This window comes from Leptodactylus fuscus, chromosome 5, assembly GCF_031893055.1.
Source record: "Leptodactylus fuscus isolate aLepFus1 chromosome 5, aLepFus1.hap2, whole genome shotgun sequence".
NCBI lineage: Eukaryota > Metazoa > Chordata > Amphibia > Anura > Leptodactylidae > Leptodactylus > Leptodactylus fuscus.
In genome coordinates, this window is record NC_134269.1 from 8,025,177 (window position 1) to 8,038,781 (window position 13,605).

The 13,605-nt window shown below is 44.0% G+C and overlaps 1 protein-coding gene across 3 annotated transcripts in view; it reads right to left on the bottom strand.

Moving 5' to 3' along the window:
- Positions 1-837: 837 nt before the first annotated feature.
- LOC142202331 (NACHT, LRR and PYD domains-containing protein 1a-like) overlaps positions 838-13,605 on the bottom strand; it is a 58,290-nt gene continuing 45,522 nt past the window's right edge. For all 3 annotated transcript variants that reach the window (XM_075272406.1, XM_075272407.1, XM_075272408.1), the window contains exons 8-11: positions 7,627-7,752; positions 6,445-6,583; positions 4,184-4,222; positions 838-2,361 (exon numbers count right to left, since the gene is read on the bottom strand). In XM_075272406.1, coding sequence (XP_075128507.1) covers positions 1,892-2,361; positions 4,184-4,222; positions 6,445-6,583; positions 7,627-7,752 — 774 coding nt within the window. In that variant the 3' untranslated portion in view covers positions 838-1,891. The remainder of the gene's footprint in view (positions 2,362-4,183; positions 4,223-6,444; positions 6,584-7,626; positions 7,753-13,605) is intronic.

A 13,605-nucleotide genomic window follows, 5' to 3' on the forward strand; every position in this document is an offset into this window, starting at 1 on the left:
CTCTTTTGGGCTGTTGTTAAATTTTTGAGAGTACTAGGTGACTATTCTTGCCTATTTAGCTATGACTTGTTATCGAGTGCTGATGTTACTTTATTTTATTACTTGATTTATTATTCTTTGAACTGTATCTGTTTTGTTCTTTTACAAAGGTATTGAAAAACCAAATAAACTTCTGATTAATAAAAAAAAATAATAATAATAATTTGTGTGATGTTTTTGTTTCGGATCTCATTATCATGTAATCTGGTCCCTAAATGAGATCTTCTGACTTTTTGGGAAAACCAGTTCCATGGTAAAAGCCAAGCTGTTATATATTCTCCACGTGACGATTTTCTAAGTTTCATAATACTTTCAGAAGATCAGGCATTTATAGGTGTCATAGTTGTCAATTATCTTACCCCAGGTGGGATGTATAGTCAGATTGTTCCCGATAGCAATCACATAGCGGACACCTTGATTTTGTATGGTTGGTCTGAGCAGAACTCTGCGAGGTTCCGCCCAGAAACCATCAAAACATGGCTGACCATTGGTATACCTTTAAGTTACATGATATTTTGGGAAATTAAGGAAGAATACACTTCACTTTTGGGACGGACCAATACTTTGGATCTGTATAACTATCTTTGGGTTCTGTGGGCTGGTCACATTCTATGAAAATGATAATATCTAGTTTCCTAATGGGACACGAATGTCTTGTCATACACAATCAAGGTCCATATATGGATGAGAAGACACTCTGCAATGTTACACAATCTGATGGTGTTACACAATGGATTCAAACTGACAAAATGGATTCAGAGACTCATTTGAGTCAGAAAGATGCATATAACAATAAAATAATAATACATCTTATTTATATAGCGCTAACATATTCCGCAGCGCTGTACAATTTGTAGGGTTTAGATACAGACAGACAGATACATTACAAAGAAAGTCATTTCACACAATGGGACTGAGGGCCCTGCTCGCAAGAGCTTACAATCTATGAGGTAGAGGGGGTGACACAAGAGGTAGCAGGGGCGGCATTGCTTATACAGAGGTCAGACCATTTGTAATAGAGGTGACTGTCATTACACAAACATAAGACTTTATGAGCCGTCACCAGTCGTGTCCTGTAACATGTGGATGGAGCTTGGACAGATAAAGTTATCCTGAGATGGCCTCATATCATGTGGGGTAATGTGGGAGTGGGGACAGAGGAAGGTTAAGGGTTTACGTTAGACATTGTGATCGGCCTGTCTGATAAGATGTGTCTTTAGTTTGCGTTTGAAACTGTAGAAATTGGGAGTTACTCTGATTGTCCGGGGTAGAGCATTCCAGAGAAGTGGTGCAGCTCGGGAGGAGTCTTGTATACGAGCGGGGGAGGTTCTGATAATAGAGGATGTAAGTGTTAGGTCATTGAGTGAGCGGAGAGCACGGGTTGGGCGGTAGACAGAGATGAGGGAGGAAATGTATGGGGGTGCGGCATTATGGAGAGCCTTGTGGGGGAGGGGGAGAACTTTACATTGTATTCTATAATGAATAGGAGGCCAATGTAGCGACTGGCACAGACCAGAGGCCTCGCTATAGTAACCGGCACAGACCGGAGGCCTCGCTGTAGTGTCCGGCACAGACCGGAGGCCTCGCTGTAGTGACCGGCACAGACCGGAGGCCTCGCTGTAGTGACCGGCACAGACCGGAGGCCTCGCTGTAGTGTCCGGCACAGACCGGAGGCCTCGCTGTAGTGACCGGCACAGACCAGAGGCATCGCTGCAGCGTCTAGCCTGATAGATGAGCCTGGCCGCTGCATTCAGAATAGATTGTAGAGGGGAGAGTTTAGTGAGGGGAAGACCGATTAGTAAGGAGTTACAGTAGTCAAGGCGAGAATGAATCAGAGAGACAATAAGTGTCTTTAGTGTATCTCTGGTAAGGAAAAGGTGTATTCTGGAGATGTTTTTGAGGTGGAGGTGACATGAGCATGCGAATGATTGGATATGAGGGATATGATGTTATATAAGAATATGAGTATTATAACATAGAGAATTAATCTAACATAGGCATCATGAAATCGGTGGGGTTCATTGTGGTCTGCAGGGAATTCATTTTCCAGCGTCTTGATGGTGGGCTCGTTATGTTCTCTCAGACTCCGGTAGACTTTGTCCTTGTCATTATTACCCCAGGCTCTTATATAGTCGTAAAGCTTCCTCATCTTTTCTTCATTGGTCTTTTGGACGCGCACAGTCTGATATTGTTCATATGTTAAGAGATATTGATCTAGGAGATCATCTAGAACTGGATCTACCACAGAGATCATACGGATCAGGACTGCACGGTGTCTAACCACAAAATGGTCACTTTGTTCTGGGAGGGGCAGACAGTCTCCTGCAATGAGAAATTATAATCTGGTGTCACTATCAGTCTCCAGTAATAAAATATTTGCACCTTTCCCACTGAAAAACAAGCTTTCTACCCTCAGACAGAAAGAAATGTATCCCAATGGGAAAGGATCTGGTGCATATGTCAAAATTATTTATAGGATTCACTTAACAGAGGCCCAAAGTGCGTCTCTTTGTTGTCCATCAAGCCGACATATTGGATATTTGCATACCTTGTTTCAGATTTATGGAATAGTGTAGTCTGCTCCGATACTGTATACACAGGCGTATCAAAAAAGGACATATTCTGCCCAAAAGAAGGTTCTGGTACCCCCCTATTATAAAAAAACCTTTTCATAAATGAATAGTACAAATGAAGGAAATAAACTTTGTGGTATATCTTATTAAGGAGATCCCCTCACCACTTACTAATCTTACTGCATTGCTTACATTATAACCATTATTTCTATTATCTATTATTTATGCCTCTTATCTACAACCTAGTAGTGCAAAACCAACGCCATACCTCCCAACTTCTGAAGAGTAGAAAGAGGGGCAAAATGTGCGCGCCGCGGCAAATGTAGCTCCACCCACTTTTATGTTGACTCCGCCCTTTTCTCATTCATTTATCATGTGCTCCCACACAGTATAATCGTCCTACAGTCACCCGTAAATTATATGTCCCCCCTCCATCTCTCCCCCAGTTTCATATACACCCTTCCTCTGCCCCCGGTTTCATGTCCCCCCTCCATCTCTGTCCCCAGTTTCATGCCGTTCTCCCCCTTCATCTGCCCAGTTTCATGTCTCCCCCGTCTCTGCCCCAGTGTCATGCCGTTCCCCCACTCCCCTTCATTTGTCCCCCAGTTTCATTGGGCCCCCTCCATCTCTGTCCCCAGTTTCATGCCGTTCTCCCCCCCTTTATCTGCCCACAATTTCATGTCCCCCCGTCTCTGCCCGTGTCATGCCGCCCCCCCCAATCTTCCCCAGTGTCATGCTGTTCCCCCCTCCCCTTCATTTTCCCCCCAGTTTCATGGGCCCCCTTCATTATGTTCCACCTTAATGTTTAATACAAAACAAACACACTCACCTGCCTTCGCTCCCCCGCCGCTCCTCTCTCTGCTCTCACTCCATTCACATAGTTGTAGGCGCGATGTGACGTCATCACATCGCGCCTACACACGCCAAAGCAGGCCCGCAGCATTAAAGCAGGGGCTGAGCTCACAGCTCCTGCTTTATTCGTCTATGTATTCACCTCATCGGTGTCCGTCGGACGCCGATGAGCTGGAATCGGGACAGGCAAGTGCTGCGGTGGGCAAGTGCCGGGGGGCCCCCAGAGGCTCTGTGAGCCCTGGCACTTGCCCGACTATGCCGTGCGCTGACGCCGGCTCTGCCCCTCATCTCTCTTCATAGACTAATATGGAGAAAATAACAACTTGAAAAATGGAGATGAAAATAAATTTCTTTAACAAGATGTATCACAAAGTTTCATACTGTAACCTGAACTATTCATTTGTAAAAGTTATTCCTATATGGAGGTAGGCTTTAAATATGTGAGTGTAGGGATGAGATATTCCACTATATGGCTATAGATTGTCATACAGATATTATATTGTAGCAACGTTTAACTGAAATTTAATGCGTTAACATCATTGTGGCACAGAATGTTATCTTGATTCTTTCAATGATTTTCTAGTGTGTCTTGCTGTGACAAGTTATTGCTGTGGAGAAGCAAACTGTAGATCATCCTGACACATAGCCCACCTCTGTAAAAAGTCAATAGACTTGAAGGGACAGTCACCTCAGTCCTAGTATAGACACAAATTACGTACCTGGCTGTGACCCCGTGGATGGAAACTTCAGCATTTCCTCTGCAAAAAAAAAACAAAACAAAGATCGGGTCCAAAATGTCTTCCAAACCAATAATAGTGTCATGGAGGGGTCATTAATAAAAGCAGAACCGTAACTCAGTGGTAATAAACTGATGATCCCATGCAGATAATCCATTTTTAATGAATATGCAAATCAGCCAGCAAGTGCATCGGGAGCAGAAAATCTGCGTTTTCGCATTAGTCAGTTTTACTTGTGGAAACTATATTTACATTTTTTTGATAATTTAAACAACTAAAGTTCAGTTTTATTAGTTTTATTTCAGTCTCAGGTGGTTGAGGTGTAAGATTTGTTTTTGGTCAAACAAGTTCAGCGTGAACTGAAAGTGAAAATTTTACACCCCACAGTATAATTGGTGGGACACGGAGGAGGTGTAAAGTGAAAAAAACAAACATTTACCTTCTCTAATCTCTTTTTGGCCTTTTTGTGGCTTCTGGTTCTCTCTTTCAGTCTCTTCAGTGAAATCATGAACCTGGGGTTACTGCTGAGACTTGTGATTTGGTTTCAGTGGTGACATGGGCAGTAGAGATGAGCGAGTAGTTAAATATTCGATATTCGTTTCGAGTTTTCGAGTTGAATATCGAACCCTATTATAGTCTATGGGGGGGGGGGGATGCTCGTTTCAGGGGTAGGCAACATTCAATCAAATTATACTTACCAAGTCCACGAGTGAGGGTCGGGCTGGATTCTCCTAGAAGTCTTCTCCGTGCAGCATCCCCGCGGCATCTTCCGGCTCTTCCGGCTCTGAATTCACTCTGCCAGGCATTGGGCCTGGGCAGAGCCGACTGTGCATGCCCGCACTACAAGAAAATGGCCGCTTACAGTCAAAGTGAAGAGTGGCAGAGTGAATTCAGAGCCGGAAGACACCGCGGGGAAGCTGCACGGAGAAGACTTCTAAAGGTGGGAGAAGAACCAGCGTTGATTGGCCGACTGTATAGCATTCGTCCAATCAATGCTGGTTCTGCATCAAACTTTTACATTCGAATAGCGAGTGGTATTTCAAATATCGTAATATTCGATCGAATACCTACTCGATCGAGTACCACTCACTCATCTCTAATGGGCAGGTCAAGTGTCATGACTCATGATACTTTTTGTTTTTGTTTTTTTATGTAGATTGTGAGCCCCACATAGAGCTCACAATGTACATTTTTTGCCTGTTATATCTACATGCTGTGACCCCCCTCCTCGTGTCCCCCAACCACATTCGGCTGTATTATTATTATTAACATCACTTCACACAGAGAACTAAATGATCCTGCAGTGTGTCTGTGTTTCTTTCGTTTTAGTTGCTGTGATTCCTAGGATTTCTCTATCTGCCATGAGCTTCTATGTGTTTTCTCTCTTGTTATATACTACTGTAACATCTATGAAACTGTATCACTGAAATTTCCCCATTGTGGGACTATTAAAGGAATATCTTATCTTATCTTATCTTAATCTAGAGTCTGAAGAGACCCCAAAGTATAATACATTTACCTCAATGCATGTTACAGCAGCCAATTTAGTTCATTCAAAATGAATCCCTATTTCTTCAGTTTCATTAAATACTAAACATGTTGGGACATTTGGGTCGAACTCAGTTCCTGCTGAGACCATGTGCCCATCTCTAGTGCTCACCTGTTCCTGTGTGTCTATGCCTTACCTTCAGCCTATGCTTCACCTCCAGTCTCTCTTCCATTTTATTCCTCATACCCTTACATACTGCCTCAAGCCGCCTGGTACCTGATGTACTACTCTCAGCCTGTTCCTGGTCTTTGTGTTTCATGGTGATGGTGTTGTTCTTGCTCCATCTTCTTGTCTTGATTCGGCACCTGACCTTGTTCCTGTCACTGTTCTATCTGACTGCCAACTGGTGAGTATTCTGCAGCAAAGTCAATACATTTTTGGAGGGGTAAAGTTTAAAACCAGAGAATACCTCATACTTTGCACCTCAGTCAACACCGGTTGCAGTTTAGGGATGAGCGAACACTGTTTTGATCAGCCGTTCCGAACAGCACGCTCCCATAGAAATGAATGGAAGCACCTGGCACGTACACTTTACCGGCAGCCGGTCGCCGTGCCAGGTGCTTCCATTCATTTCTATGGGAGCGTGCTGTTCGGAACGGCTGATCAAAACAGTGTTCGCTCATCTCTATTGCAGTTCCAAGAATTCACTACTTTTTTTCGAGAAAAAACTTTTTCATCCATTGCTTTACATCACCTGCAGACACCACGCTCTCCCAGACTGCAACATCTTCATCTTCTGGAAGTATAGACACATCAACTTCTGTATTCCTGTTCCCCTCAATAATGATTTCTGTGAAGGGGTATATCTCTGAGTGACTGTCATACTGCAGCATCTACAATATGGATATGAAATGTCTTGTTTTATAATCTTTACAATTAGTATGGAAGTAAAAATAGTACTTGCAGGAAAAATACCGAAATTCCACTCTTGCCGTAATTCCTTCTGGACATCCACCATGCATGTACAGCAGATGGTGGGGCTTGTAAAGATGGCACCTGTTTAGGAACCGAGCAAGTGTAATAGCCAGTACTAGAGATGAGCGAGTACTCAGCCGATCCGAACATCACGCTCCATAGAAATGAATGGATGCACCTGGTACTTCCGCTTTGACGGCGGCTGGCCGCTTAACCCCCCGCGTGCCGGCTACGTCCATTCATTTCTATGCGAGCGTGCTGTTCGGATCGGCTGATCGGACTCGCTCATCTCTAGCCAGTACATCTCTGCTATTTTACGCCATTTTAATTATAAACAACCCCCCTTTCCTTCATCCTTATTCACGAGAACCATTTGGCTGCCATGACATCCTGGAGTATTTTGAAGGCTGAGTTCACACGGGGTATTTTCATCAGTATTTTGAGGCGGAACTTGCCTCAAAATCCTGTCCAAAAAAAGACAGCTCCCATTGAAATCAATGGGAGCCGGTCAGTTCTTTTTTTCCGGGAGTGGTTTGTTCCAGCTCCCGGAATAAAAAAGCAACATGCTCATTCTTCAAGCGGATGCCGCGGCCAGTTCAGCCACAAACGTCCGCCTGAAGACACTCCCTCCCTCCTGACTAGGCCTATTCATTTGGGCCTAATCTGGAACGGAGTGCCATGACTGGATGTCGGTGCACTGCACCAGCATCCAGTCACAGCTACCCGTTTTTGGGCCGGAATCTGAGGCGACCTCTGCGTCAAATTCTGGTCCAAAATACCTCGTGTGAACTCGGCCGAAAGCTCCCAGGTCTCCTAATTGAGGTAATCACTCTTAAAGATTGGAAAAGACCTCTTAAGATATTCCGAGATATGATCAACCTTGGAAAAAAGATTCATCTCCTGATTTCTTGACACAGAAGATAAACGATGGACACATGTGCAAACATCAGAAACAACATACCCTGGGGAATACCCGTGCTTCTAGGGGTCCATTGATTCTGTATTTCTTCTTATAATAAACAACGTCTATCTGAGGGGGCTTATGAATCTTGTGGAACAAATGCCTTTTCTCATAAAGTACAACGTCCTGTATGGGGCCAAATCAAAGGAAAATATTAAGTTACATGCCATACAGTAGTCAGGCTACGATACAAAGAGTAAAAGGTTGATTTTGAACATTCTAGTAAAGCTAATTCATTTTATATTATGCCTTTTTTTTTTTTTTTTAAATGTAGATTGTGAGCCCCACATAGAGCTCACAATGTACATTTTTCCCTATCAGTATGTCTTTTTTTTTTTTGTAATATGGGATGGAAATCCATGCAAACACGGGGAGAACATACAAACTCCTTGCAGATGTTTTTTTTGCCCTTGGCGGGATTTGAGCATCAGGACTCCAGCGCTGCAAGGCTGCAGTGCTACCCACTGAGCCACCGTGTGGCCCCCCCTTTATATTATACCTTTATAGAGGACAGAACGTTACTTTCTGAAACTAAATGGCTGTCTGATCCTTGTTTACCCTAAGCCTCACTATTACTTTTCTGTTTCCTGTGCACCAAACTCTGCAAACGTCTGACTACAGCTGATCCACTGCTCCTGTGCACCGAACTCTGCAAACGTCTGACTACAGCTGATTCACTGCTCCTCTGCACCGAACTCTGCAAACGTCTGACTACAGCTGATTCACTGCTCCTCTGCACCGAACTCTGCAAACGTCTGACTACAGCTGATTCACTGCTCCTGTGCACCGAACTCTGCAAACGTCTGACTACAGCTGATTCACTGCTCCTGTGCACCGAACTCTGCAAACGTCTGACTACAGCTGATTCACTGCTCCTGTGCACCGAACTCTGCAAACGTCTGACTACAGCTGATTCACTGCTCCTGTGCACCGAACTCTGCAAACGTCTGACTACAGCTGATTCACTGCTCCTGTGCACCGAACTCTGCAAACGTCTGACTACAGCTGATTCACTGCTCCTGTGCACCGAACTCTGCAAACGTCTGACTACAGCTGATCCACTGCTCCTCTGCACCGAACTCTGCAAACGTCTGACTACAGCTGATCCACTGCTCCTCTGCACCGAACTCTGCAAATGTCTGACTACAGCTGATCCACTGCTCCTGTGCACCGAACTCTGCAAATGTCTGACTAAAGCTGATCCACTGCTCCTGTGCACCGAACTCTGCAAACGTCTGACTACAGCTTATCCACTGCTCCTGTGCACCGAACTCTGCAAACGTCTGACTACAGCTGATCCACTGCTCCTGTGCACCGAACTCTGCAAACGTCTGACTACAGCTGATCCACTGCTCCTGTGCACCAAACTCTGCAAACGTCTGACCACAGCTGATCCACTGCTCCTATGATAACTAGCATTGTTACAGTACATTTCACAGCCTAGTATGTAAGAAAAGACTATTTATCTATCCATTTTTGGCTGCCTGTGTTATTGCTGAAGGGATAATTATAGACACAAACGAGGCTAATTCATCACATAGTGTGGAATAAACACTGAAGATCAAAAACAAACATACCCACACAAAACCAATAAAATATAATGAAATGTATTGATATTCACTAAAAACAAATAACATACATATAACAATACATAGGGGAATGATAATCTTATATCAAGTACCATCACAGTGGGTAGGTGACTACAAATATACATAGCAGGTAAATAGCAGTGTGCCCATATAGTAGATGTTACATCAATGCTGGGAGAAACCAGAGTGTATACAACATCTAAAAGGTATCAAAAACCTCCAGCTGACATTATAAGGAATCACACATGATATGCAGACCATAATGCCCATGTGTATCACATACCACACTGTATGATGGACCACCCACTAACCGTGGGCTTCGCCTGTATTATTGCTGAAGGGATAATTAGTCATAGACAGTTAAGAGTCCAGTGTCCCTGGATCTCCTATACTTAGGCTTTTCTCAGCCATTTGTTTGCTATTTTACAGTTACTTCTGGCAGAATTACATGTAAAGCCAGTAGTAGTAATGGATGGTGTAGTAATTACAGATGAGCGAACAGTAAAATATTCGATGTTCGTTATTCGTTTCGAATAACAGCCTAACAACTACACACTTTCCACAAAAACCTCTATCAAAGTGGGAAAATACCTGGAAGCCTTCTTCTCTCGCCAATTGGATGGACAGAAACCCACATTTTAAGCTAAAGAAACAGTAACAAGCACCCCTTTAAATCACATTGCCCATGACAACCACAGATGGAATAGGCAATGGGAAATACAGCAGTCCCCACCCTGAACTGTCAGTGTGTGTGTGTGTGTGTGTGTGTGTGTGTGTGTGTGTGTGTGTGTGTGTGTGTGATGTGATAAGACCTTCCAAAATTCACTTTTCTAACCCTTAACATGAGCCCTTCCAAATTAAGTTCCAGGCCCTTAAGCTGAGCTCCCAGCAGAGATTGAGGCCCTTCAGGTGATTTCAGCCTCTACCTGCAGAGTTTTAGGCCCTTTAACTTAGTTCACCCTTGCACCAGCAGAGTTTTGTTCTCCCTTTGGGTGAGCGGAGCCATGCACCAGCAGTGTTTTATTTTTTGGCTCTTGGGGTGACCCCTAAAAAATTATTTTGCAGGCCCTTGGGGTGGAGCCCTAAAAAATGAATGAAGTTTTTTAAGAATTACATTAGGGTGAAGGGGCTGCGGTTGGAGGAGGATGAGTGATGATGAGTACCTGGACTGTGGACTGGATACCCAGCTGGGTATATACGTCCTCACCCATGTCCCCTGCTGCTACCCTACTGCATGATTGGCAGGTTCACTGTATGTAGACAGTGTTCCTGCAGTGTAGCTCTGAAAAGAGCTGTTTTATGAGAATGTTTTCCTGCCTATAAAACACTAAAATCAGTTTCTCACACTGAGATCAAGCGCTCCCTATCACTCCAAAATGAAAATGAGACGAAGATGGCCGACACTATTCTTATGAATTCGAGGTCATGTTTTCGGCAGCCAATGGGTTTTTCCAATTTTTTTCACTGCCTCCGTTGTATTTCCTGTCCCACCTCCCCTGCACAGTTATTGGTTCCAAAAAAAAACGCACCAATGAAGGTGGGAGGGGATATGAATTTTTACTGTGTTTGCCACGTGTTATTCAATTGGAATTGAATATATCAAACAGCCTGATATTCGATCGAATACCAATTCGATCGAATGCTGTTCGCTCATCTCTAGTAGTAATGAATAGAGATGAGCGAACACTGTTCGATCAAATAGATATTCGATTGAATATCAGGCCGTTCGAAGTATTCGATTCCAGTCGAATACCACGAGGCAAACACAGTAAAAATTTGTATCCCCTCACACCTTCATTGGTGCATTTTGACGCAGACCTTTCCTTCACCCCTCATATTGAATCACTCGCACGTTCATGTCACCTCCACCTCAAAAACATCTCCAGAATACGCCCTTTCCTCACCAGAGATACACTAAAGACACTTATTGTCTCTCTGATTCATTCTCGCCTTGACTACTGTAACTCCTTACTAATCGGTCTTCCCCTCACTAAACTCTCCCCTCTACAATCTATTCTGAATGCAGCGGCCAGGCTCATCTATCAGGCTAGACGCTACAGCGATGCCTCGGGTCTGTGCCGGTCACTACATTGGCTGTCTATTCATTATAGAATAAAATATAAAGTTCTCCCCCTCCCCCACAAGGCTCTCCATAATGCCGCACCTCCATACATTTCCTCCCTCATCTCTGTCTACCGCCCAACCCGTGTTCTCCGCTCACTCAATGACCTAACACTTACATCCTCTATTATCAGAACCTCCCACGCTCGTATACAAGACTTCTCCCGAGCTGCACCACTTCTCTGGAATGCTCTACCCCGGACAATAAGATTAACTCCCAATTTCTACAGCTTTAAGCGCAAACTAAAGACGAATCTTATCAGACAGGCCTATCACAATTCCTAATGTAAACCCTTCGGTACTACAATTAGAATCCCTAAATTTTAACCCTCCTCTGTCCCCGCTCCCACACTACCCCACTTGATATGATGCCTTTTCAGCCTAACTTATCTGTTCAAGCTCCATCCACATGTTACAGGACACTACTAGTGATGGCTCATACAGTTATGTTTGTGTAATGACAGTCACCTCTATTAGAGAATTGTCTGACCTCTGTATAAGCAATGCCGCCCCTGCTACCTCTTGTGTCACCCCCTCTACCTCATAGATTGTAAGCTCTTGTGAGCAGGGCCCTCAGTCCCATTGTGTGAAATGACTTTCTTTGTAATGTATCTGTCTGTCTGTATTTGAACCCTACAAATTGTACAGTGCTGCGGAATATGTTGGCGCTATAAAAATAAAATGTATTATTATTATTATTATTATTATTATAACTTGGTGACTCTGCTGAGTCGAATGGTGGGATCCCCTGAAACAAAGCATTTTCCCCATAGACTATAATGGGGTTCGATATTCATTCAAATAGTCGAATATTGAGCAGCTATTCTAAACGAATAACAAATATTTTACTGTTCGCTCATCTCTAGTAATGAATAATTCAAAAATGTTCTGTAGCCATAATGGGAATATTATCAGCAGAAAAAGATAAAATAATATGAAATAAAATAGAAATAGAACATCACTAGCCTCAATTCAGAGCTCCAAGCTGAGAGTAACCTTTATCTTTCCTTTTTCACTCTTTTTGTCTGTATCTTCAAAAATCCTCTAACCATGCAACCTAGCACTATGAATTAGCAACTATAAATGGAATGGAAGACCCTGTGGAGTATTTTTTTTTCTCCTTTTGTTTCTATTCTACGCAAATTCACGGCCACAAAATAGCATTGAAATCAATGGGAGCGTGAACGGCCCGCAAAAGCTCATGCGTCGTCTACGTGCCACATCACACGGCACGTAACTCCGTGTGAACTCGCTCTTAGTGTGAACAGACTGCAATAAACTTTTCACCAGTTAACTTTACTGGGAAGCCGCACCTGTGTATAGATGCTGATTGGAGCCAGATGAAGCCTTGCAATAGTCCACTGCTTAACTTCAGCAGAGAACTAGAACTTAAGCACAATGCTTCCCCCTGATACAAGGAGAGGCTGCCAGGGGTTAAATGTCGCCCCTGGTCAGCAACACAAAATGTTCCACAAAAGCTTGGAGCCACCGTGTCAGATCCCTGCTGGCAGCGCCACGGGCTGGAACAACATCTACTGCTCAGAACCCCTTAGGCAGGCAACTTGCCTTGCAGCAGAAATGAACTCTGGTCTCCTAGTCTTAGCGAAGACAGTTCAGTGAGCTTTCTGGTCAGTTCTTGACAATTTTTATCTAAAGTGTGAGCGCCCGGCGGGTGGAAACTCAGACTATAAAAAAGGCAAGTCCCCGCCCACAGGGGCGGTGGCCATAATCTCACTGATCATGCTCAGTAGGGAGAAAATGGGACTTAGGATCCGAGCGACTCCAGAAGGTCCGAGCCTGCTCAGTAGGGGAAAGATGGGACTTAGACTCCACACACCTGCACGACGTCGAGGGCGAGAGTTGGATTGGCCTGCAGGTGGTGCTGTGTGCTGGAGATCTGCGGGACCCCATCCTAACATTAAGGAACAATAGTGCTGATACAAGATACCGAACTATCAGCTGTGAGCAGGAGATCTCACCACCTACCAAAGGAACTGCCATATGTTATCATGATAGCTGCATATGTCCCCCACCTCTGCAAAAAAACCTGTTTTCTGCCTGTTATATCTACATGCTGTGACCCCTCCTCGTGTTCTCCAACCACGGTCAGCTGTATTATTAACATCACTCCGCACAGAGAACTAAATGATCCTGCAGTGTGTCTGTGTTTCTTTCCTTTTTAGTTGCTGTGATTCCTAGGATTTCTCTATCTGCCATGATCTTGTATGTGTTTCTCTCTTGTTATATACTACTGTACCATCTATGAAAC